The following is a 27,477-nucleotide window of genomic DNA, read 5'->3' on the forward strand; positions in this document are numbered from 1 at the left end:
CCTTGGTGGTCTAATATAGTGGAGAGAATAATAGTACAGTCCTTATCCATGTCCCTGGTGGTCTAGTGAATAGATAAGGATAGTCTGCGGTATCATTCTATGGGCCTAGTGGTCCGGGGTAACTGGCTATAATGCTTTCCCCTATGCCTGCCCACTGGTGTGGTTGGGAGAGTGCACAGACTGTAGCGGGGGGCGCCATCTATGCTTATATATATATATATATATATATACACAGTATATAAGATTTATTGCTGTATGATTCGGATCAGTTTAATATTTTCACCAGAAACAATGACGACAAGAGGGCAGAGATGTAGGAAGGCGATGGTTTCACACAAATGTTTATTCCCAGCATTAGTCGCTGACAGAAGTCGTGAGGAGATTACATAGAGATGGGTGGAGATACATGAAGGGGCCTCATCCTCTACAGAAGACGTCTTATTGTATGAGACTCAGTGCAGGAGAGCCAGGAGGAGCTTACAGAAGTCTCCCGACGTGTCTGACTTAATGGTGTCCGCTAGACTCTTCTTATACAGCTCCTGGTATCTTTGTTTGATCGTCTCGAGATCAATCTGTAAAGACAGAAGATGAGAAGTGATGATCCGAGCTGTACTGTGTATAGGGGGGTATTACATAGCTGTACTGTGTATAGGGGGGTATTACATAGCTGTACTGTGTATAGGGGGGTATTACATAGCTGTACTGTGTATAGGAGGTATTACATAGCTGTACTGTGTATAGGGGGTATTACATAGCTGTACTGTGTATAGGGGGGTATTACATAGCTGTACTGTGTATAGGGGGGTATTACATAGCTGTACTGTGTATAGGGGGGTATTACATAGCTGTACTGTGTATAGGGGGGTATTACATAGCTGTACTGTGTATAGGGGGGTATTACATAGCTTTACTGTGTATAGGGGGGTATTACATAGCTGTATTGTGTATAGGGGGTATTACATAGCTGTACTGTGTATAGGGGGTATTACATAGCTGTACTGTGTATAGGGGGTATTACATAGCTGTACTGTGTATAGGGGGGTATAACATAGCTGTACTGTGTATAGGGGGGTATTACATAGCTGTACTGTGTATAGGGGGTATTACATAGCTGTACTGTGTATAGGGGGGTATTACATAGCTGTACTGTGTATAGGGGGGTATTACATAACTGTACTGTGTATAGGGGGGTATTACATAGATGTGCTGTGTATAGGGGGGTATTACATAGCTGTACTGTGTATAGGGGGTATTACATAGCTGTACTGTGTATAGGGGGTATTACATAGCTGTACTGTGTATAGGGGGGTATTACATAGCTGTACTGTGTATAGGGGGGTATTACATAGCTGTACTGTGTATAGGGGGGTATTACATAGCTGTACTGTGTATAGGGGGTATTACATAGCTGTGCTGTGTATAGGGGGGTATTACATAGCTGTACTGTGTATAGAGGGGTATTACATAGCTGTACTGTGTATAGGGGGTATTACATAGCTGTACTGTGTATAGGGGGTATTACATAGCTGTACTGTGTATAGGGGGTATTACATAGCTGTACTGTGTATAGGGGGGTATTACATAGCTGTGCTGTGTATAGGAGGTATTACATAGCTGTACTGTGTATAGGGGGTATTACATAGCTGTGCTGTGTATAGGGGGGTATTACATAGCTGTACTGTGTATAGGGGGTATAACAGCTGTACTGTGTATAGGGGGTATTACATAGCTGTACTGTGTATAGGGGGTATTACATAGCTGTACTGTGTATAGGGGGTATTACATAGCTGTACTGTGTATAGGGGGGTATTACATAGCTGTGCTGTGTATAGGGGGGTATTACATAGCTGTACTGTATGCTCAGGGCTGTATTACCAGCTGCTGCCCCCAGCACTACGGCACTACACCTGCAGACCCTCATCTCCTCTCACCAATTAGGACTATATACAGTGGTGTACCCTATGGTACTTTGGGACTATATACAGTAGTGTACCTTATGATATTATGGTACTATATACAGTAGTGTACCCTATGGTACTATATACAGTAGTGTACCCTATGATACTATGGTACTATATACAGTAGTGTACCCTATGGTACTATGTAACTATATACAGTGGTGTACCCTATGGTACTATGGAACTATATACAGTAGTGTACCTTATGATATTATGGTACTATATACAGTAGTGTACCCTATGGTACTATATACAGTAGTGTACCCTATGGTACTATATACAGTAGTGTACCCTATGGTACTATGTAACTATATACAGTGGTGTACCCTATGGTACTATGGGACTATATACAGTAGTGTACCTTATGATATTATTGTACTATATACAGTAGTGTACCCTATGGTACTATATACAGTAGTGTACCCTATGATACTATGGTACTATATACAGTAGTGTACCCTATGGTACTATGTAACTATATACAGTGGTGTACCCTATGGTACTATGGGACTATATACAGTAGTGTACCTTATGATATTATTGTACTATATACAGTAGTGTACCCTATGGTACTATATACAGTAGTGTAACCTATCGTACTATATACAGTAGTGTACCCTATGGTATTATGGGACTATATACAGCGGTGTACCCTATAATATTATGGTACAATATACAGTAGTGTACTCTATGATATTATGGGACTTTGTACCCTATGGTACTATAGACAGTAGTGTACCTTATGGTACTATATACAGTAGTGTACCCTATGATATTATGGTACTATATACAGTAGTGTACCCTATGGTACTATATACAGTGGTGTACTCTATGGTACTATATACAGTAGTGTACCCTATGGTAGTATATACATTGGTGTACCCTATGGTAGTATATACAGTGGTGTACCCTATGGTACTATATACAGTAGTGTACCCTATGGTAGTATATACATTGGTGTACCCTATGGTAGTATATACAGTGGTGTACCCTATGGTACTATATACAGTAGTGTACCCTATGGTACTATATACAGTGGTGTACCTTATGATATTATGGTACTATATACAATACTGTAACATATGGTACTATATACAGTTGTGTAACCTATGATATTATGGGACTATATACAACACTATAACTTGTGGTACTATGTCCAATAATATAACCTATGTTGCTGTGCGCAGTGGTAAACCCTTTGATTTTATGGCACTATATACTGTGAAGTTCCCTAAAGTATTCTGGTACTATATACTATCAAGTAACCTATGGTTCTATATACTTTAGTGTATCCTACGGTATTATGGTACTATATATTATAATGTAACTAATGGTACTATATACAGTAGTGTACCCTAAGGTGCTATGGTACTCTATACAATCATGTAGCCTATGGCACTATATACAATCATGTAGCCTATAATAGTATATTCAGTGGTGTGCCTTATGGTGCTATATAGAGTAAGGCAACTTTTAGTACTAAAGAAATTAATTTAGCCTATTATATACAGTATCATGGTACTATATATAGTGCTGTAACCTATGGTACTGTATACAAATGTGTTACCGATAGCATTGTTCACAGTAATGGAACCTATGGTACCTTATACAGTCATGTAACCTATTGTACTATATACAGTGGTGTATTCTAGTCATGTAACCTGTGGTACTGCATACAACTATGTTGCCTATAATATATATCTATATCTATATATATATATGTATATATATATATATATATATATATATATATATACACACACACACTATGTTTTGTCCGCTCCTGTATTTCCTCATCATGTGGCGCCATCTCCGCTCACAGAACAGTTTCATCATCTCTAAATGAAGTCGATGATGCACACAACAGAAGGGCCTGAGTAGATATAGGTATATACAATGCATGAATAGCTCCACTGCCCCCTAGTGTTAAACTGAGGGAATGGGCCTTAAAATAAAATGACCTGGTTGTATTAGTTTTTTTACTTTTGTTGTTGTTATTATTCAGATTTTTACCCAATAATGAGGTTTTATATATATAGGGTTATATGTGTATATGAGAACATAATAATGTATTAGCACATGTATTATACATATATGCTAAATAATATAATGATATGTATGTAGAATGTGTAGAGTGTATAATATGTATAGAATGTGAATTTACGCTAGAAGTGTTATAGTTATTTTTGATCAATTAATCTAAATTAGATGAATATTTGGTGTGACCGCCCTTTACCCTCAATACGCCATCTATTCTTCTGGGTATACTTGTACCAAGTCAGTGATGTTGTAGGATTAGTCAGGTGGATTATTAACCATACACCATATACCAGCAGGTGATGAAGAACATCATTTTTATATGTAGGCTGAAACACAGTCATTAACTGAAACAGAAACAGCTACATAGGAGGCTTAAAATTGAGCGAGGAACAGCCAAACCCTGCTATGAAGGTGAGGTTGTGGAAGATGGTGTCATGTTAGAGGTATCCAGCCCAGGGATGTGCTGACAAAGAAGAAAGGGGGGAGGGAGGCGCTGCAGGCCTAGGGCAGGGATGTTCTACCTAAATAGATAAGTATTTTTTTCCCAAATACTGGCACCAGGAGACAAGGGAAGCCCAGGACCAGGCATAAACTGAGAAAAGGGGGGGGGAGGTGATACAGATTCACTTTAATTGATATAGGTAAACTATTAATACTGCAGTAGTGTGCACAGTGCTGTATATGCTATACGTAAGATATACAGAGGATTCCCAGCCAGACACCTCCACAGGTATACATGACCGCTATAGATCTTACCTCTGCCCTGGTGACAAGAATACGGATTAATGTGGCTTCGTCTGTTCCGGCTCCCTTCATGGCTTTGTAAAGTTTCTTGGCAAAATATCCCTGACAATCCTTAGTGCATTGTACTAGAAAAAGAGACAAAATATGATTTAGTGGCTGGGTATTAGTGGAAAGTGGACAGATCCTGTCCAGAGCAGGAGAGGTTTTCTATGGGGATTTGCTGCTGCTTTGGACAGTTCCTGACGTGGACAGAGGTGGCAGCAGAGAGCATTGTGTCAGACTGGAAAGAATACATCACTTCCTGCACAGCAAACAGCAGCTGATAAGTACTGGAAGACTGGAGATTTTTAAATAGAAGTACATTACAAATCTGTATAACTTTCTGACACCAGTTGAAGGCACAGGCGTTGCGCAAAAATTGACACCTGCTCCTGAATAGGTGTAAATTTTTGCATGTAAACCTTAAAAAATGTGGTGCAGGGGGAGGCCCCTCCTCCTTCCCGCCTTGCTGCACTACCCCTGCCCGTCCATCATTCGAGCCTGGGGTATGGCAGGCGTACTCAACGGAAAAGAGTTGAATCTGCCCCTCTTCCGTGGCATATATTTGATAAATGTCCTCCAATTTTTTTCTTTGGAGTACCCCTTTAACTAAGAGGATATATAATAAGGACCTGACTATTACTTGTGTTATATGAGTCTCATATGTTACAATAAGCTATAGAGAGCACTATCCCCCTATCCTCGGACTTGTGGTCAGGCTCTACATACTGTACTGCAGAATTGCTGACAGGCGGTAAATATTACAAGTTCCATTATTCCCAGATAACATCAATTATTCTGGCAATGGCCGGAGCCCAGAATTGCGCGGAGCGATTTCCACATCTCCTTTAATGTGATTATCAAGTTTCTTCAGAATCAGCCATTAGCGGAGTTCCTCCGGGACCAGGATCCAGGTCAGGCCGGGGGCAGGACATGCGTGAGACTGTGCTGACATATTAGCCAAATGGAATTTCTGCCCCCTTAAATGTCTGTGTATGAGTCATGTGTCAGCGGGTATAAGTGGTCTGTGCCCCCTGCCGCCCCCGCAGCTTGTACTGTGTGCAAATAGTTTATAAATTCTACAAACAAGAATATTTATGTGAAAGAAAATTCTTCATTATTAAAACTCTTATCTAGTGTGCTGAAGACAACACTGCCTCGCCTTGTGGGTCCCCCTGCCAGTGGGTGATCATGGGAGGTATGGGTGCTGAGACCTACAAACAGCAGGAAACAAGGAGAGTCTAAGTGTCTCTATAGCACTCCCGCTGGAATAAAAAGGTATTACAGGGGGCCTATTGAATTTTATGGGGTCTAGTACTTTTTATGGACCTCCAAAGACAAGAACTTGACTCTCAGAGTAGAATCATGTAGGAATGGATTCTTTAGAAGCAAATTCTTATTCTCCTCCACATCCAGATGTGAATGCGCCATTGACTTCCAGAGCTGCATTCTGAATACTTCATGTTTCCAAGATATCAACCTGCTGGTTTATTGTATATACTGAGTGTGCTCTGCTGTGTTGCATTGTAGAGGATGTAGTGTACAGGAGTGTAAATTAAATATGATATGTCCATTATTGTAGGTTTGCAGTAAATTGTGGTGTCCTACCAGGAGTGTTACTATTGGTTACACCCTTCAGAAAAGTCTGTACTTTTTGTACCAAAGTGAGATAGAAGTAGTGATAGAATTTCGCTACTAGATGTGGCTGTATTAGATATGTGTATTTAGATGCTGCATGGCTGAAGTGTGTAACGGGTTATTGTTTGCTTATATGTCACATGGATCACAAGTACCTCTCAAAACCAAGCTTCTTTATGATAAAGAGCCTCCATGATTCTTCATCTCACACCGACACAGTATACACTACAACCTTGGGACATTTCCCCTTTCTGTGGGTGGCAGTTCTGATAGTCCGGGAGGGTCACTACACCACTCTGGCCATCCGTGACTACACTAACCCAAGTGAATCCGTAGAAGCCCGGCAGGACACTGTCCACAGGGGAAAAGGGTACAACCAGCCTTCCTAAACTAAAAGCAGGCGTGCCATCACACCTGTGTTACCAAACGGCACTGGCGTCACGAAGTAACGCCCTAAGGTCCAATCTATATCTCGGTGACCACCACCAAAGTGTCGTCACACCTCAACATCTAGCAAGTGACCGGCCAATCCTTTGACATAACATCCCAGGGGGTCACCACAATATGATGGGTCAGGACCTTGAGAGGTTTCATGACAGATCATGTCGGTGCCAAGGGTTACGTGTACGGTCCCTGGTTCCCTGTGAGCGGAGCCAGCTAGGAGCATTGCGGTAATAGTCTCTCATGCCAGGAGAAGACAAAAGCCTTCACATAAACCTGGTGACCACATCCTTCCAGACAGATTCTACTTACAGTATATCACATTCCTGGGACTGTGTCTCCTGGGAATTGGTAGAGACTATAAACCCCTGCCTTACCTCCAGGAGGTGCGCTTACAGGTGACGTCGCCCCTGGGCATTGTGCGTGGGTAAACCCTAAATTACAGGCTGTGACCTTCTTCCATATATAGGACGGCAAAATAATCAACACAATCCTGTTTTTGTTGTCACTGTAAACTACGCCGCCTCAGGCACCTACCTGTATAATAACACTGCGGTCAGAGACGAGATCATTGTAGGTCTCCAAGAAAAACAGGTCGGGGACTTTTTCTGACAGGATGTAAACTAAGCTAATATAGGTATGCAGTGTATAAATACTGCCGCCATATAGTACACATACACATTATACCACAGTGTCCTGTTACTTTCCCATTTGGTTGACTGTATCAAACCATATTGTTTCTCGGCTTTCTAATAATGTTAAGTTATATTGTGACTTTTGCACCATGTGCTTGGGGGGTAAGTTTCTACCAGGACTCTGTAGCTGAAGTGAGTCTCTAGTCAGGACAGTATTTTGTGGCTGTAACTTCTATCTCCGTTTAGACCTGCATCCTGGGATAGGAAACCGCAGCTCATCCACACTACAACATCCAGCAAATCCAAACTGCTGGGAGACGATTGATGGAATTATCCTTTAGAGAAACCTAGGATCAGTAACTAGGTGGTAACGCTAGACTCTATGCAACTCTTTCACTTGCTACACCCTAACCTCTCCCCTAACCCCCATGTGGAGCCCCCTCTTCAATGCAGCTGACCTAAAGGGAGTGTAGGACTTGCTCTGCTGACACCTTGTGCCATATATTACCATGGCACAAGGAAAACATACTTATTGCAAACGTTGCCGTTGATGGTATATATGTTAAAACAATTATATGTCAATACAGTGGGGGAGATTTATCAAACATGGTGTAAAGTAGAACTGGCTCAGTTGCCCCTAGCAACCAATCAGATTCCACCTTTCATTCCTCACAAACTCTTTGGAAAATGAAAGGTGGAATCTGATTGGTTGCTAGGGGCAACTGAGCCAGTGTCACTTTACACCATGTTTGATAAATCTCCCCTAGAATTTCTAAATTCACAGTCCCTACTTATAGCTCCACATCAGCCTATGACCTGCAGACAGCCATACAATGAAATGTGTCTGTAGCTGAGAGGGTGGTCAACCAAGTGGATGAAGAAATCTTGAAGAATTTACATATCATCTAGAAAAATACTCTAACAAAACGTACCGATTGTGAGATAAGCTTTTTTCAAGTCTCCAGACGTTTCGCTTTTAATTGCATCTTCGATATTCTTCCCATGTAGCTAGAGAAGAAGCAGAAATAGAAGGTTCTATGGTTATCTACTAAAGATATTTGTCCCATCTCTTGAAAGAAATTCAGATTTTTTTGGGCATCTCTGTGACATTCTGGCAGGGTTGGCAAGTATGGACTATGGGAGTAACATACAAGACTAATACACATGTAGAAAGTGAGGAAGAAGGAAAGTACAAGGATGAGTCTTTGTTTACAGTTTAGGAGCCAATGATGGTTCTACAGGTTAGGAAACAAGGATAAGTCTTTGTTTATAGGTTTGGAGACAAGGATGGGTCAATGTTTAAATATTAGGATGGGTCTTTGTTTACAGTTTATGAGACAATTGTGGGTCCTTATTTACACGTTATGAAACAAGGATAGGTCTTTGTTTACATGTTAGAAGCCAAGAGGAGGGGTCTACAGGTTATGAAACAAGGATAGGTCTTTGTTTACAGGTTAGAAGCCAAGAGGAGGGGTCTACAGGTTATGAAACAAGGATAGGTCTTTGTTTACAGGTTAGGTGACAATGATTTGTTTTTGTTTACAGGTTAGAAGAAAAGGATAGATCTTTATTTACAGGTTAGGAGACAAGGATGGGTCTTTGGTTACAGGTCTGGAGACAATAATGGATCTTTATTTTGTTTGGTGGGTCTTTGGTTACAGGTTAGGAGTAGAGATGAGCGAACCTGTATCCATGACTTCCTGTCAGCCCTAGGGCCGCTTCTGACTTCTCCAGAGGGAGTCAAATGTCTGATGCTCAGACTTAGACAAACCTGAGCATGCTGGAGATTCGTCCATTTATAGTTAGGGGACAAGATGGGTCTTTGTTTACAGGTTAGAAGACAAGGACGGGTCTTTGTTTATGGGTTAGATGACCATGTGGGGCTTATTTTACAGGTTAGGGGACCGGGTGACCAAAAATGGTTCTCTGTTACCTTCGAAATGGCCGACTCTAAAAAAAAAAACCTTTCATTACGGCTTACAGGGCTTCTCTGAATCTAAAGTGGATCTGTCACCTAAATGTGCCGCCCCAAATAAAAGGCAACTTATTTCAAGACAGGTCTATTCTTCCATGAACACTGTACCATCATATCTGGTCCATATATATATATATATATATATATATATATATATATATATATATATGTATGTTTGACCAATGTCCAAAATTCTTACAATTTCATATGCTGCAAATGTGGCTCTTAGCTGCATGTAGTTCCTTGTTGCCAAGACAACATTAAACTCCGACTCGTCTGTGCCCCATCGACCTTCACCGGCCTAAGGAGAAAAAAATAATAAAAACCATAGTGGAGGATTAGGCTATACATTATAGAAGTCCTGTTTATTCCATGTTAAAGTGGTTGTCTAGAAACACATATCTGCTTTCTTCCAGAAACAGCGCCACTCTTATCCTCAGTTTGGGTGTGGTATTGCAGCTCAGTTCCATTGAAGTGTATGGAGCTCAATTGTAAACAGCACACCACTTGAGGAGAAAAATTTCAGGACTACTCACTTCATATAGCTTCTTAGCATCCTGACCAGCAAGATCCTTATTGACGTCCAGACCTTCATCTCGATCTGCCTAAAAAGTAAAAAAAGAAAACGCAGTTGTTGAGGTCCAGATTTTTGTAGTTTCAGATTTAACATATAATTAATAGAATTATTCATTTCTATAATCATAATTACCTCCCTTCACCCTCAAAACTATCTGCATATTTCTCTCACTGTATCCTTGTGCTCCTTCTTGTCTACAGAAACCATACTTGGTTTTCTAGACTTGTTAGAAGGGTTCCATGACAAGCTGATCGCAATATGTCTCCCCACTGGAATCACCAATGATCAGCTGTAATCTGTGGGGAAACCTGGCTAATATTTTAAGATGAGTTTAATTTCCCTGCTGCCATCAGTAGTAGTGTTGGGAACTGCAGGGCTGCTCAGGCCCTAGTCCCAGCACAGTTACATATCACTAGTGCTGCTGCATGCAGATACTCAGCCTACCCTGATGTCTATATAATACATGTTACCATTAGAATAGACATTACACTGGGGGAAGCTGTCTATGTCACTAGTGCTGCAGCCTCCCCTAATGTCTATACAATACATGTTACCATTAGAATGGACATTACACTTGGGGGAGCTGTCCATGTCACTAGTGCTGCAGCCTCCCCTGATGTCTATAAAATACATGTTACCATTAGAATAAACATTACACAGAGTGAAGCTGTGTGTGTCCATAGTGCTGCAGCCTCCCCAAATGTCTATATAATACATGTTACCATTAGAATAGACATTACACTGGGGGAAGCTGTCTATGCCAGTAGTGCTGCAGCCTCCCCAAATGTCTATATAATACATGTGACCATTAGAATAGACATTACACTAGGGGAAGCTGTCTGTGTCACTAGTGCTGCAGCCTCCCCTGATGTCTATATAATACATGTTACCATTAGAATAGACATTACACTAGGGGAAGCTGTCTGTGTCACTAGTGCTGCAGCCTCCCCTGATGTCTATATAATACATGTTATCATTAGAATAGACATTACACTAGGGGAAGCTGTCTGTGTCACTAGTGCCGCAGAGTCCCCGGATGTCTATATAATACATGTTACCATTAGAATAGACATTACACTAGGGGAAGCTGTCTGTGTCACTAGTGCTGCAGCCTCTCCTGATATGTATATAATACATGTTACCATTAGAATAGACATTACACTGGGGGAAGCTGTCTGTATCAGGAGAGCTACAGCTGTAGTACAGTATAGCAGATCGAGCAGAGATAACTGTCAATAGAACAGACACTAGGGGGAGCTCAGTATCGCTAGCACTGCATGCTGGGACCAAGACTTGTGCAGCCCTGCAGTTCCCGACATGGCCATTGGTGGCAGCAGGGGGGCTGGGTCACCCCTTACTGCTGCCACTCAAAATAAAGATGTAAAAAAAAAAAAAAAAAAAATTACATTTTCTTTAATAAAGTTACATAACTTTATAAATAAAATGTATTTGTCAGGGCTTAAAGTAGCATTGTAACCCGCCATGAAGTGTTCTAGGTTCCTTCATCCTGTCTGAATCTGTTCTTGCAATGTGACGACGTACAGAAGTTCATCAAGTCCAGTGCATATTTAGTAGCACGGTTTATACCAGTGAGGTCTTCCATGCAGTGTGAGGCCTCGTCCTGACTCTCTGGCTGCTAGAAACCACAGCTATTTGAGGGATTGTAATTGAAATTCTGAAAATACCAGAAATGCTTCTATACAAAAAAGGCAGCGGGATCTGACTCATAGCATGATGGTAATGTTTCCACTTCTATTTAAAAATCACCAGTCTTCCAGTACTTACCAGCTGCTGTATGTCTTGCAGGAAGTGGTGTATTCTTTCCAGTCTGACACAGTGCTCTCTGCTGCCACCTCTGTCCGTGTCAGGAACTGTCCAGAGCAAGAGAGGTTTTCTATGGGGATTTGCTTCTACTCTGGACAGTTCCTGACATGGACAGAGGTGGCAGCAGAGAGCACTGTGTCAGGCTGGAAAGAATACACCACTTCCTGCAGGACATACAGCAGCAGATAAGTACTGGAAGACTGGAGATTTTTAAATAGAAGTAATTTACAAATATTTTTATCTTTTCACACCAGTTGATTTAAAGACAACTTTTTTCACCGGAGTACCCCTTTAAATGATCATATATTATATCAGAATCCCACCTTCTATATAAAATACATTAGGAAAAGTCCTTATTGTCCACATCTGTGATCACAAGAGGTCAGAGCTCCAGGCGTGACTTATAGTTACCTGCAGCAATGAGAGAAGGATCTTCCTGAAGTATCCGCTGGTTTCACTCTTAACATCAGACTCCAGATCTCTGTCAAACACTAAAAAATGGACACGTATCAATGTAAGACGTGCAAAATCCAGTCACTACAATGTATTACTATAGAAGAGGAGTAACCATACGTACATCTCTTGTAGGACTCTTTTATGTTTCGTATTTGCTGAAAAATAAAGATGCACAAAAGAATTAAGATATATATATATATATATATATATATATATATATATATATATATATATATATATATATACTGTATAACTTTATCAAGGCATGAATGGTTGCTATGGTAAAAGCTACATAGTCAACTCATAGAAATGAATAGCTCCTGCCTTCATTATGACCAGAACACTTCTTACATATTGGAAAGGAAATAGAGTTGACTGAATTCCTGGCTAGAGTGTACATAGGAACAGAAAGCCTGGGCTAAAGACAGAGCAGGGTCAGCAGAGGATTAGGGATTTAATGACCGCTCTATTGCACTGCCTATCAGGCGGGGGAAAAGACACTTAGATAGTACTTTTCCCCCACCCAAAATACATATAACACACTACCATCAAACTATTTAGTTGTTCTGAGCACAATTCTTTTTTGATACTGATTTCTTTCAGCAGGCTAGACAGGTAAGTATAGTAATACTGTGTATAATATATGGCTGTGTTGTTACCGCCTGATCTCTATGGTAGGGGTTTTACTCCATCACTTTTTGGAGACTGTGTTAGTCTAAGGACTTTTTCCTGTATATTAACTTCCATTCATTGCATCTGCCATACACACATGCTTCATTATGTGCTGTCTATTAAAGGGGAGCTCTGTTGACTACACATCTCTTTCAAATCAACTGGTGTGAGAAAGAAATATAGATTTGTAATTTACTTCTATTTAAAAATTTCCAGTCTTCCAGTACTTATCAGCTGCTGTATGTCTGGAGAGCAGGAGAGGTTTTTATGGGGATTTGCTACTGCTCTGGACAGTTCCTGACATGGACAGAGGTGGCAGCAGAGAGCACTGTGTCACTCTGGAGAGAATACAGCACTTCCTGCAGGATATACAGCAGCTGATAAGTGCTATAAGGCTGGAGATTTTTAAATAGAAGTGAATTACAAATTTATATAACTTTTGGACACCAGTTGATTTTAAATTAGAACTAAAATGCTAGAGTTCCCCTTTGAGACTGTACAGGAAGAAACCGTGTGTGTGTGGGGGGGGAGGGGGAGATTTATCAAACATGGTGTAAAGTGAAACTGGCTCAGTTGCCCCTAGCAACCAATCAGATTCCACCTTTCATTTTCTAAAGAGTCTGTGAGGAATGAAAGGTGGAATCTGATTGGTTGCTAGGGGCAACTGAGCCAGTTTCACTTTACACCATGTGTAATAAATCTCCCCCTATGTGTTTTGTAATATTAGAAATAAATATTTATAACTTAAAATTAATTCATTAAACCTTAAACCGTTTGGATTGTGTCTATTAGGTGGTAAATCTCATAAAAGTTTTGTACATAAAGATCTTAATGTCTCCATGGTAACAGACTACAAACAACACCTGTGTAGTCTGATCCTGCAGTCATTTGTAAGGAAGGAGAAACAGTGTATGGCAGGATTAGACTATAGAGAGTTGTAGCCTGTAACCATAGAGACATATTGGTCTGCATATGAGTTGAATACACATAATATAATCAGGAGTCTTCGCTATGTAGATATAGATGCATTAAAGCAATAAAATTACTGGCGAACTTGAATTTTAAGAAAGTTTAAAGAGAAAGTACCACCAGGTACATTGCCTTTTATATTTAACCTTAGCCATTTGGCGTCGGCGCTGGGGTCCTGGTGCCCCCCCCCCCAGTGTAACAAAACCCCCTGACCCTATGTGACGCGGCTCCATTAGAACCAATGGAGCCACATCACAGAGAGGAGGGGATGTTGTCACACCGGGGGGGTGGCCTGTCTCTCAGTGCATAGAGCCGGCTTGGTGCTTGGGAAAAGACCGACGCCAGGCGGCTAAGGTAAAAAAATAAAGAGGTGTACCTGATGGTACAATAACTGAATTAGTTATGATGACCCCATGGAGGTTGTGGACAGCGTACCGAGTTGGCTCTTGTACAGAGGATTTGGATCAGCAGAGATTCGTTGGTTCCGGCTCCTTTCATGGCATTTCTGAGCTCTCTAGCGTCATATTCACAGGGGCGGTCAAGCAATGCCAAGGCGGTCTTCTCAAAGTTACCGCTCAGTTCACCTTTCAATACACTGTGTAAATCCTGAAAATAAAAATAAAAAATCACACAAAGGATAAGTTATTTAAAGAATTAGAGAATGGCGAGAGAACTAAGGGTCCTGTTAGGGTCCATTTACACAGAAAGATTATCTGACAGATTATCTGCCAAAGATTTGAAGTCAAAGCCAGGAGTGGATTTGAAAAGAGGAGAAATCTCAGGCTTTCCTTTATGACCTGGTCTCTTTTTATAGTCTGTTTCTGGCTTTGGCTTCAAATCTTTGGCAGATAATGTCAGATAATCTTTCTGTGTAAATGGACCCTTAGACTAAGCAATTTTTAACGATTAACAATATATAATGGAAAATGATTATCGTTTATCGTTAACCTGAAATCGCTCCCTATATTACACAGAACGATAGTCGTTAATGATGCTGCGATGATTCGCCCAATCGATCGTTTAACGATTTTGAAGCAACGATTTGGTTTTTATAACCATCAGCGTTTAGACGGAGAAAAATTGTTAGAAAAATCGCTAGAAAAATCGTTATTGCAATCATTTTTAAGATCGTTTAAGCCCCTCTTTCACATAGAGTGAATCTTTGTAAGACTGTTTACATGAAGCGATCTGCGAATTTTTAGCAAACGACCAGTGACGATTTGAGAGCATGTTGAAAGATCAAAATGAATGATTTCTCGCTCGTCGCTTGATCGTTTGCTGTGTTTGGAACGATTATCACTCAAATGCGATCGTTAGTGTGAAAATTCGAACGGTAATCGTTCCGTGTAAACGCAGCATTACTACGGCTGTTTCCTCTATCTGATCCCGGCAAAAGAAGCAATAATGTGCAATTACACTGAGCGATTAGTGAACAAATGCAGAATTACAGCGAACGACTAACAATGATTTTGGTGTCACCACCGATGAGCGACTTTTCGTTGGTCATTTGATCGTTGCCTGCATTTACATGAAATGATTTTTGTTAAAATTCGAACTATATAAGGATAATTTGCAGGATAATCGTCCGGTGTAATAGGGCCCTGAGATTACTACCGCCACTAAATGTGCCTGGATTCATGATTGTAATACTGACTGCAAATAGTACATGCTGCAACCAATTAAAGGGGTTATCCCAAGGTTTTAATGTGTCGCCTATCCTTAGCACTGGGGGGGGGGTACAACCACTAGGATCCATGCTGAGCACACTGGCCCAGTATGTACTCTGCTGCTGTATGGAAACAGAAGCTTCGGACATTCACAAGTCCCAGTGGTCAGACCTCTTGCAATCAGACGTTTATCCCCTATTGGAATAAGTGTCAATTGTAGTAAACCCCTTTAAGGGGGTTATCCAGTGCTACAAAAACATGGCCACTTTTGCCCCACTTATCTCCAGTTCAGGTGTGGTTTGCAATTAAAAGGGTTTTCCAGTGCTACAAAAACATGGCCACTTTTCCCCCTCTCTTGTCTCCAGATTGGGTGGGGTTTCAAACTCAGTTCCATTGAAGTAAATGGAGCTTAATTGCAAACCACACCTGAACTGGAGGCAAGAGAGGGGGGAAAATGGCCGTGTTTTTGTACCGCTGGATAACCCCTTTAAGCTCCATTTACTTCAATGGAACAGAGTTTCAAACCACACCCAATCTGGAGACAAGAGTGGTACAAAAGTGGCCATGTTTTTGTAGCACTGGATAACCCCTTTAAGCTGACATGCTATAGTCAGTATACAACATACAGTACCTTGCCGTACATTGTCTTGAATTTTTTCTTTATTTCCTGTCGCTGCTCAGAAGATCTATTCGCTAGCACTTCGATAATTACTTTTTCGTCGGTTCCTGTGAAATAGAGATCAATGTCCATCAGCATGTGACTGGGATAAATTCCATACATACACTTTATGGACTTGTATATGGCTCTAATGCATCTGAAATGAAAGACTACACAACTTTGCAAATGGTCTTGATTAAATATTTTTTACTGATTTGCGTCTAGAGCTCCAATGTAGACAAATACATCTCCATGGTAACAGACTACAAACAATCCCTGTGTAGTCTGATCCTGTTGTCATGGATTATGCTGTGACTTCTAAAGGTCCCATACACTTTGGTCACAAGTCAACCAATCTCACCAACTTAAGCAAGGTTAGAACAAATGAATAATTTGTACGGGGGCCTCCTGACTTTACCACAACAGATGATGTGGAGGAAGAGAATGGTATGGAATGTTGTATTTCAACTGCCTAACCCTTTTGTTCTCCAAGGAATAATCCACCAGAGCTGTGTGGCAGAATCTCACTTCGCCAAACATTAATGTGCATGTGGACAGCTATTGAGGGTGTATGGGCGAATTTGTCACCTAAATTTTCTTTTATGGATTAGAGTCAGATACTAAAACTTGTTCTTTTATTATAATCTGTTTCTTTTTCTCTATTTCGCTTTTTGTACATTGTTATGGGGCCTGACATATTGCCTGGGCTGTTCTTAACAGCATTTAGTAACATGCTTTACAGCAAGACTCATGGCCATAGACTACAATAGACCAACTCTTTCCCCTTCAGATAATTGTAAAACATTACTGAGCACGCTCTGTGAGCTTTGCAGAGGTCATTTCACAGGGAGCTGCTATTGTCTCCTCTATCTACTGGTGTCACATGATGCTGCAATGCTGTACAGATCACTTCACAGCAGCTTCCTCTTATCACTACAGATACAACAGGACGTCTCAGCTTAGTTTTAGCCCCAGTGGTGAGAATGAAAACTGCAAGATATCAGGATTATTTTATAATATAGATAGAAAAATGGATAATTGGAAAAAAAGTCACCAAAAATTCTTAAAAATATGTTTACCATAAAAACATTATTTAAAAAATAAACGTAATTTCCTGATGACAAATTCCCTTTAACTCATACTTATTTAGCAGGAAACAACAGAAAACAGTATAACTACAGGATCAGACTACACAGGGAGTGTTTGTTGTCTGTTACCATGGAAACACATAGGTCTGCACAGCTATAAACACAACATAAATAGCAAATGTAGTTTGACCTGTAGCCATCCAATATATTATTCCATCTGTCGTCTATCTTGTTTTTCAACAGACAATGTAAGAGGAAGCAGATAGGTTCCAGTGCCATGTAAATTAGGGTCCCTTGATACATAGGTCTATATAGGTGCTGTACACTCATGACTATTCATAAAGTTCATTTTTATTTAAATTCATTGAAACAATATAAACGAATACAAACCCTTTAGTATTTGTAAAGATGTGCAGCTTCAACAACAAAGTTGCCCCAAGATGTAAAATAAGATGTCACTGTATTAGCAACCATACATACTGACAGTTTGTTGCCCGTTGCTCAGAGGGTTATCCAGGCTGAGAAAAACATGTCCACTTTCCTCCAGAAACAGCACCACACTTGTCCTCGGTTTGGGTGCGGGTTTTGCAGCTCATTAAAATGAATAGAGCTGAATTGTAATACCACACACAACCTGAGAACAGGGGTGGCGCCGTTTTTGCAAGAAAGTAGCTGTTCTTTTTCTAATGCAGGATAATCCCTAAGCATAATCTGACGGAAATTTACATTTTTATGCCAGTACACAAATTGATCTCTAAGAGGCGCTATAAATGAAACTGTGCTATGACAGTGGTGATGTAAATAAAGGAATGGTAACCTCAAGTAATCCTCATTGGTAATAATATCATATATTACCTATTCTATCCAATAAGGTCCTAACAGGGCATCGGGGGGCACTGACACATTACGTGACTGTTCACACACTCCAAAGTCATAGAAAAACAATTTTGTGGCTCAGAAATACATTCCCTGTATTAGAAGGGGGTTGTTTCTGTTTCGGTCTGGCACGTGGGACTCTACCCTGAGGGTTATAAACATCATATGAATAGAATTTAATTAACTTTTTACATTGGCAACATGACATATCCATTATACCTACTATTGACAGGGATGGGAAACCTGTAGCTCCTGAGATGTGTCACAACTACAGTTCCCATCGGGTTTTGTCTGTCCAGGAATGATGGGGATTGTAGTTTTGCAACAGCTGGAGGGCAGCAGGTTCCCCATCCCTGTCTTAAAGGGGTACTCCAGTATTTGTTCCAGTCTGACACAGTGCTCTCATCTGCCACCAGGAACTGTCCAGAGTAGTAGCAAATTCCCATAGAAAACCTCTCCTGCCCTGGACAGTTCCTGACATGGACAGAGGTGGCAGCAGAGAGCACTGTGTCAGACTGGAAAGAATACACCACTTCCTGCAGGACATACAGCAGCTGATAAGTACTGGAAGACTGGAGATTTTTTTAAATAGAAGTAAATTATAAATCTATATAACTTTCTGACACCAGCTGATTTAAAAGAGAAAAAAATCAGAGTATCCTTTTAATGCAATGAACAGCAACCCTCAGCAGTTGCAAAACTACAATTCCCAGAGTGCCTTGATATCCAAAGGCTGCTGCCAGCAACTGTTCTGCAGCAACTTAAGAGCCAAAGGTTGGGTCTTACTCTCTTAAAGGGACACACGCTATAGTATGGGTGAAGGCTACCTACCCATCCCTTTACAAGCCTTGTGCAGCTTCTTGGCGTCTCTTTCTGCATCAAAATCATGATGGTGCCGGATGGTTGGCTGAAGAGAAAAACAAAAAGTTACTTAATGATAAAGAACATCTGCTAATGTATTGATGGTGATATAATGAAATGTAATTACAGCAGGTGTTACTGTGGTGTAGCAATAGAGGTCACTACAGTAGCAATTGCGATTGGGCCTGTGCGCTAGAGATGCCCGTCGGTCCCCCTCAGCACATCCTGTCACTTGAACTGAAGTTAACAAGCCTGCAGGCTGCTTTCCCTGTTTCAGGTGTATCAGCGATTGCTGATACAGCAGAATAGCCAAATCCTGGTAGGAGATGGGAGCCCTGTGCTCCCTGTACTGCCACTGGCACTTTCTGAGTAATACAGAGCACAGCCCCTATTACACAGCAGCCAGACCTGACCATTACAGACACAGCAGGAGAGGGGAGCATTACAGGGGTGGGGGGCTCTACATCCTGCTCACAGTTCATTATGGGGATGATAGTTTTGTAACATTTGGCTCTTCAGGTTGCAGAACTACAACCCCCATCATGCCCTGCTGACAGTTCATGATGGGGGTTGTGGTTTTGCAACAGCTGGGGAGGGGGCATAGATTGGGAAACAATGATTTGTGGACTGTAGCACAGTACATTAGAGGGGGCATTGGTACAGTTCATTTGGACGCTGTGCTGTCATTAGGGGACATCGGCATAGATGATTTGGGCGTGGTAGCACCGTACAGTAGAGGACGGTGGGACAGTGAACAACCTGCGATCACGAAAGATGTCACCTGTGAGTCTCTGCACATAACTGATCCCCACATGCCGGGCTACATGCCAGGAACCTATGAAAAAAGGATGCTGAAGTGAGGCCGACGTGCAGCTGACGGCCCCATTGACTTGTATGGGCAGGACCTAGTCATTTTGTGACTACGTTCTGTCCATTTTCCGGACGTATACTTTTTTTCTGCAGGACTCAAAAACATGCAAAACTGTGCTTTTAATTTCTGCACAAAAGAAGTATAAGTCTGGGAAATGGACAGAGCGTAGTCACATGCCCAAACAAGTCAATGGGGCCGTCAGCTGCACGTCGGCCTCACTTCTTAATCCATCTTTCATAGATTCCTGAAGTGTAGCCTGGCGTTGGGCCGAAAACGCCATGTGGACCACGCCTTAGCTGTATGGGATACAGGCTGCCAGGGCATCGCCAGAGGGAGCACCAAACACTATATAGAAAATAGCAAAACCGCACTATATATATGTCCAATGGATTCTCACTTAGGGACCTCCACTCCGTCCCACTCACTCAGCGTCTCAGAGATAGTAGTGAGAAAAAACTTGGTGTGTAAACACCTGTACCTTAGCCCCTCAGGACAGCCGTCCTTTGTATCTCCGGACTCTTTAGGAAAAAGAAATCCCCGAGGTCCGGTCATCGATCCATAACTTTTTTATTCAGGGTGCTGGTACAAACAATGCTCACAAGGCTGTTACATTCACCCAGCGTCCACCTGTTGTCCTGCGGACGTTTCGGAGGATGGCACATGAGGAAGGAGAAGCTTATCCTCCGAAACGTCCGCAGGACAACAGGTGGACGCTGGGTGAATGTAACAGCCTTGTGAGCATTGTTTGTACCAGCACCCTGAATAAAAAAGTTATGGATCGATGACCGGACCTCGGGGATTTCTTTTTCCTAAAGAGTCCGGAGATACAAAGGACGGCTGTCCAGAGAGGCTAAGGTACAGGTGTTTACACACCAAGTTTTTTCTCACTACTATCTCTGAGCACCAAACACTATAGCAGTAATAAGGCTGCAAGTAAGAAGCTCCAGAGCCAACATGCCATAGGAAGGAGCCCAGTATAACTTAGCTAGACACCAGCCACAGTGGTGCCATAGTGAGCCACAGGAGCCGGAGCAGCACCAGGCAACTGTACAATACAAAGAGTTTGGAAGCAATATCAATGGGAGATATAAGGCCACATATAAGTCAGGTGCCAATAACTTGTGGAGTCGTCATTCCTAGGGCCACCACATGTAAAACACATAGGGGGAGATTTATCAAACATGGTGCAAAGTGAAATTGGCTCAGTTGCCCCTAGCAACCAATCAGATTCCACCTTTCATTTTCCAAAGAGTCTGTGAGGAATGAAAGGTGGAATCTGATTGGTTGCTAGGGGCAACTGAGCCAGTGTCACGGCCGCGGCGGCTTCCCGTGTTCCGGGCCACCGTCGCGACCGCCTCCTGCCCCATGCAGCCGCCGGGGTCCTTGTGCAGGGACCCGGCGCTGCTGCTAGTTCAGCCCCTGGGGCGCCTCGCCTCACCTCTCCTCTGCTCCTGTCTCCATCTGTGTCGGCCGGAGCGTGCGTCCCCGCCGGCTGTCTCAGATTTAAAGGGCCAGTCCGCCCCTAATTGGTTAGTTGCACCAATCAATCCCTATATATTCCAGCCCTGCCCCACTACAGGTGTTGGAGCCTCTACATGCTTCCCATAGCGTTTGGCCCAGCTCCCTGTTGTTCCTGAACTTAGTCCTTGTCCCTTGTTCCTGTCTTCAGTCCTTGTCCCTAGTCCTTGCCCGCTGCCTTCCCATTGTTCTTGAGTCCTGTCCGCCACCTGCGGTTACGCCTACAGACCTCTGCCAGCACCATCTCCTGCCTACTGCTCCTGCCACGCCTTGCCTGCCATCACTAGCAACCAAGCCAGGGGTAGCGACCTGGGGGTCGCCTGCCGCAGCAAGTCCATCCCGCCTTGCGGCGGGCTCTGGTGAAAACCAGCGGCCCCTTAGACTCCGCTCCCTGGTGAGGTTAGTGCCATCGCTGGTGACGGTCCAGTGGATCCACTACTCCAGGTGTTACAGCCAGTTTCACTTTAAACCATGTTTGATAAATCGCCCCATAGACTATTTGCTGTCCAGATAGAGATCAGTTCAAGAGACTGTTACTGTCCTCAGACACAGCTGCTAATTCTGCCACACAGGTTATTGCCATTATAGATTTCATACCATAAATTCAATAAAGAGTTCACAAAAAAAACAGTCTTCTAGTACTTCTGCTGTATGTCCTGCAGGAAGTGGTGTATTCTCTCCAGTCTGACACAGTGCTCTCTGCTGCCACCTCTGTCCATGTCAGGAACTGTCCAGAGCAGCAGCAAATCCCCATAGAAAACATCTCCTGCTCTCCAGACTGGAAAGAATACACCACTTCCTGCAGGACATACAGCAGCTTTAGCTTTGGCTGTCCAGGCATGATGGAAGTTGTAATTCTGCGACAGCTGGAGAGCCAAAGGAAACAGAAACCGAGTTCCCAGACGTGCTATACAGCCTCCCCTATTCCTGCACCTATGCTGGGCCTGGCTTTGTAAGCCGTAGGCCTCACTTAACCTGCGACCATAGAGATACAGGTCAGGACAATGGCATCATAGCCGGGAGTTTACAGCCCTATAGGCTCCATGATGGAAACGTTATTGTAGCGCCCGGCAGGGCCATTATCTCAAGGTGTTTGCACAAGGCATAGCTTAACATAATATTTACTGACCTCCTAATCTTATGCAAACAGCAGTAATGTCTGCTTCATGTCGCTGGCAGGTGACTTCCTCAGAAAGGATCTGTACTCTAGAAATTGATAATTTATTATCCCTGTATGTGTTTAAATCCATTTATCTGTTGTATATAATGGACTTTTATAACCTGACATGGACAGAGGTGGCAGCAGAGAGTGCTGTGTCAAACTGGAAAATATACCCCACTTTCTACACGACATACAGCAGCTGATAAGTACTGGAAGACTGGAGAGTTTTAAATAGAAGTAAATAGCAAATCTATATAACTTTCTGACACCAGTTGATCTGATTTTTTTTTTTCTGGAGTACCCCTTTAATACAAGCAGGTTGTAAAACTAATATAGGGGATGTGCTGGAGCGCTATGGATGGAGACGAGGACTGGGGAACTGGTGTTAAAGGGGTTATCCAGAGCTACAAAAACATGGCCACTTTCTTCCAGGGACAGCACAACTCTTGTTTCCAGGTCAGGTGTCAGTTGCATTTAAGCTCCATTCACTTCAATGGAACTGAGTTAGGATGCTTTTACACAGAGAGCTTTATCTGACAGATTTTTGAAGCCAAAGCCAGGAATGGATTTGAAAAGAGGAGAAATCTCAGTATTTCTTTTATGACCTGTTCCCTGTTTATAGTCTGTTTCTGGCTTTGGCTTCAAAAATCTGTCAGATAAATCTCTCTGTGTAAAAGTACCCTTACAAAACCTGCACCCAAACTGGAGACAGGAGTGGTGCTGTCTATGGAAGAAAGTGGCCATGTTTTTGTAGTGCTGGATAACCCCTTTAATAAGTTACCTATAGAGCAAGGTCACTGCTATTGGAAAACATTTTTTTTTATCATTATCTACTTAAAAATAACATGTTCACATGTGCTGCCATCTAGTGGCCAGACAGCCTGCATACCTTCAAAAATAAAAGATTCAGCTGCATTGCTGACATACTGTAGGGGCTGATGGGGTAGAGTTATCCGGACCAGACTGGTGACTTCACAAAATGATGGGCGGAGTTATCTGGTGATGTCACTAATTTTACCGATAATCACACACTGTTAAAAATCACATTGTAGGCCGCTGCCCTAAGTCAAAGGGATTTTTCTGGCATTGGCTCTTCCGATGCATCAAGGAGGCAAGTTGTAAAGGAGTAAAATGTCACAGTTCCTGACATGGACAGTGGTGGCGGCAGGGAGCATTGTGTCAGACTGGAAAGAATACACCACTTCCTGCAGCACATACAGCAGCTGATAAGTACTGGAAGACGAGATTTTATTAATAGAAGTAAACTACAAATCTCTGGCACTTTCTGACACTAATTGATGTGAAAGATTTTTTATTTTTTTTGCGGAACTATCCATTTAACCTCCTAATGACATATGCCGTGGAGTTCAGAGGGGGGCTGTGCCGCGACCCTGCTCTGAACTGCCGCAATCCCGACTGCTATCTGCAGCACGGGACTGCGGCATCTAACATTGTTATTTGCAGCCTATCCCTGGTGTCTAGTGGCAGGACCCCCCCCCCCCCACGAGGCAATCACGGAGGGGGGGATCCCTTGGTCTTATCAAGCCGGGCCTCAGCGCCGGAATGACGCTGATCCCAGCTCGGTATTTTATTGCAATGGTCTGACACAGGCCAAAGCAATAGAGCACCGATCTGATGGATCGGTGCTGTATTATACAGCTACACTGATCTCTATGAGAGATCAGTGTAGCTGTATTAGAAGTCCCCCAGGGGGGAATAACCCTAACCCTAGGGGGAATAACCCTAACCCCAGGGGAAATAACCCCAACCTCCAGGGGAAATAACCCCAACCTCCAGGGGAAATAACCCCAACCCCAGGGGAAATAACCCCAACCCCTGGGGGAATAACCCTAACCCCAGGGGGAATAAATCTAAGCCTAGGGGGAATAACCCTAACCCCAGGGGAAATAACTCCAAACCCAGGGGGAATAACTCTAACCCCAGGGGGAATAACTCTAACCCCAGGGGGAATAACCCTAGGGGGAATAACCCTAACCCCAGGGCTAATAACCCTAACCCCAGGGGGGAATAACCCTAACCCCAGGGGGAATAACCCTAACCCCAGGGGGAATAACCCTAACCCCAGGGGGAATAACCCTAACCCCAGGGGGGAATAACCCTAACCCCAGGGGGAATAACCCCAACCCCAGGGGGAATAACCCTAACTCCAGGGGGAATAACCCTAACTCCAGGGGGAATAACCCTAACCCCAGGGGGAATAACCCTAACCCCAGGGGGGAATAACCCTAGCCCCAGGGGGGAATAACCCTAACTCCAGGGGGGCTTCAAATTAATGTGAAAGTGAAAAAAAAGTGTCTTTATTCATAAAAATCCCCCTCCCCTAATAAAAGTCTGAATCACCCCCCTTTTCCCATTTTATAATTAAATAAATAAACCTGTTTGGTATCGCTGCATGCATAATTGCACAAACTATTAATTAATCACATTCCTGATCTCGCACGGTAAACGCCGTAAGCGCAAAGACCCGCCAAAGTGCAAAAATTGCGCATTTTTGGTCGCATCAAATCCAGAAACATTGTAATGAAAAGCGATCAAAAAGTCGCATATGCGCAATCAAGGTACCGATAGAAAGAACACATCATGGCGCCAAAAATGACACCTCAATCAGCCCCATAGACCAAAGGATAAAAGCGCTATAAGCCTGGGAATAGAGTGATTTTAAGGAACATTTTTTTTCTGTAGAAGGTTTTATTTTTTTTAAAGCCATCAAATAATATAAAAGTTATGCAAGTTACATATCATTTTAATCTTATTGACTTGAGGAACATATATAACATGTCAGTTTTTCCATAGGACAAACGGCGTAAAAACAAAAAAAAAAAAAACAAAGAAAAAGAAGTGCGTTTTTTTTTTCAATTTGCAAAGTACAGTTAGTGACGCAAAAAATAAAGGCTCATATGGGTTTCTAGGTGAAAAAATGCAAGTGCTATGGTCTTTTAAACACAAGGAGGGAAAAAACGCACAAAAACGAAAATTGGCTTCGTCCTTAAGAGGTTAAAACTGCCTGTGTAGTCTGTGTTTAGGTTATCACATATAGGAGGCAGTAGGAGATAATTAACACCTGACTGTAGAATCTTGACTACACAGGGTTCTTGTAGTCTGTTACCATGGAGACCTGCCTGCACAGCACAATTCATGATTTTTATTCAACTATTTGCAATGTTATATTTTAGTAATTTTTTTTATTCCGTTTTATGACAGGTTTTGTTTTATAACCGGAAGAGTTATCAGCGGAGGTCGCCATAAAAGCCTGCTGCCCACCTGTTCACCTGGGTTCCCTCCTTGATCAAAGTTTGCCCTTATCTGGCAGCTGATAAGAGGAGCCATAAATGGGACGGTCGCCGTAATTAATAATTAAATGGAATCGTTACTGTGTGCGCCAGACTGTTCACCGCAACATCACCGCCAAATGACGCTATTGATCAGATAGCGAAGACACAATGGTAGAATTGTGTCCATAGGGTGAGGGACGTCATCTCTGTTTCGGCTGGTTAGTATCAATGTCCATTTGCCCATTAAAATAATGTGTGATCGTAATATCAGGATCATTATTTGCTGCTGTCAATATTAAGAGATGGCCGCCTTTCCCCGCTATGATCCAGTAGTAAATAGGTATTAAAAGGGAACTCTAGCAAAAAAAAGAATCTCCAGTTATCCAGTACTTATCAGCTTCTGTATGTCCTGCAGGAAGTGGTGTATTCTCTCTAGTCTGACACAGTGCTCTCTGCTGCCATCTCTGTCCATGTCAGGAACTGTCCAGAGCAGTAGCAAATCCCCATAGGAAATTCCCATAGAAAACCTCTCATACCACTCCTGCTGGACATACAGAAGATGAAAAGTACTGGAAGACTGGAGATTTTTAAATAGAAGTAAATTACAAATCTCTGGCACCAGGTGATTTGAAAGAAAATCTTTTTAGATACCATATAGCAGAGACCATATAGTAGCAGTATACAGAGACAATATAGTAGCACTATACAGAGACAACATAGTAGCAGTATACAGAGACAATATAGTAGCACTATACAGAGACCATATAGTAGCACTATACAGAGACCATATAGTAGCAGTATACAGAGACAATATAGTAGCACTATACAGAGACCATATAGTAGCACTATACAGACACCATATAGTAGCACTATACAGAGACCATATAGCAGCACTATACAGAGACCATATAGCAGCACTATACAGAGACAACATAGTAGCAGTATACAGGGACAACATAGTAGCACTATACAGAGACAACATAGTAGCAGTATACAGAGACCATATAGTAGCAGTCAGGGGCGTAGCTAATGTCTCCTGGGCCCTGGTGCGAGAGGCCAACTTGGGCCCCCCCCCCCTCCTTTCACGACCAAGTGATGCTATTGTTGTGTGTGTGTGTGTGTATATATATATATATATATATATATATATATATACACAGTGGTGCCTTGGATTATGAGCATAATTCGTTCCAGGACCGTGCTTGTAATCCAAATCCACTCTTAAACCAAAGCAAATTTTCCTATAAGAAATCATGTAAATGCAGACAATTGGTTCCGCACCCCAAATATATTTATTATTCTGTACTGTACAGTAATGGAGAGGATGGGAAACACAAGGGCTGACAGAGACTGCAGGGAGCATGAAGGAATGAGCAGTACAGATGTGGGCACATACATGCAGCACTCTCTGTCCAGGGAGAGAGGGGTTACAGCTATGGAGAGATTACCCCCCCCCCCCCACAGTCCTGTCCCCTGATGTAAGCCCCAGCCTGAAGGGGATCTGCTATGATTTGG

General features: G+C 42.4%; 1 protein-coding gene across 2 annotated transcripts in view; it reads right to left on the reverse strand.

Annotated features, from left to right (window-relative positions):
- Positions 1 to 312: 312 nt before the first annotated feature.
- The window catches only part of ANXA13 (annexin A13), a 32,399-nt gene continuing 5,234 nt past the window's right edge, over positions 313 to 27,477 (reverse strand). For both annotated transcript variants that reach the window (XM_069957138.1, XM_069957137.1), the window contains exons 2-11: positions 19,089 to 19,164; positions 16,267 to 16,361; positions 14,404 to 14,574; positions 12,449 to 12,482; positions 12,283 to 12,362; positions 10,007 to 10,075; positions 9,670 to 9,771; positions 8,428 to 8,503; positions 4,755 to 4,867; positions 313 to 572 (exon numbers count right to left, since the gene is read on the reverse strand). In XM_069957138.1, coding sequence (XP_069813239.1) covers positions 453 to 572; positions 4,755 to 4,867; positions 8,428 to 8,503; positions 9,670 to 9,771; positions 10,007 to 10,075; positions 12,283 to 12,362; positions 12,449 to 12,482; positions 14,404 to 14,574; positions 16,267 to 16,361; positions 19,089 to 19,164 — 936 coding nt within the window. In that variant the 3' untranslated portion in view covers positions 313 to 452. The remainder of the gene's footprint in view (positions 573 to 4,754; positions 4,868 to 8,427; positions 8,504 to 9,669; positions 9,772 to 10,006; positions 10,076 to 12,282; positions 12,363 to 12,448; positions 12,483 to 14,403; positions 14,575 to 16,266; positions 16,362 to 19,088; positions 19,165 to 27,477) is intronic.

Source organism: Dendropsophus ebraccatus, chromosome 2 (assembly GCF_027789765.1).
Source record: "Dendropsophus ebraccatus isolate aDenEbr1 chromosome 2, aDenEbr1.pat, whole genome shotgun sequence".
NCBI lineage: Eukaryota > Metazoa > Chordata > Amphibia > Anura > Hylidae > Dendropsophus > Dendropsophus ebraccatus.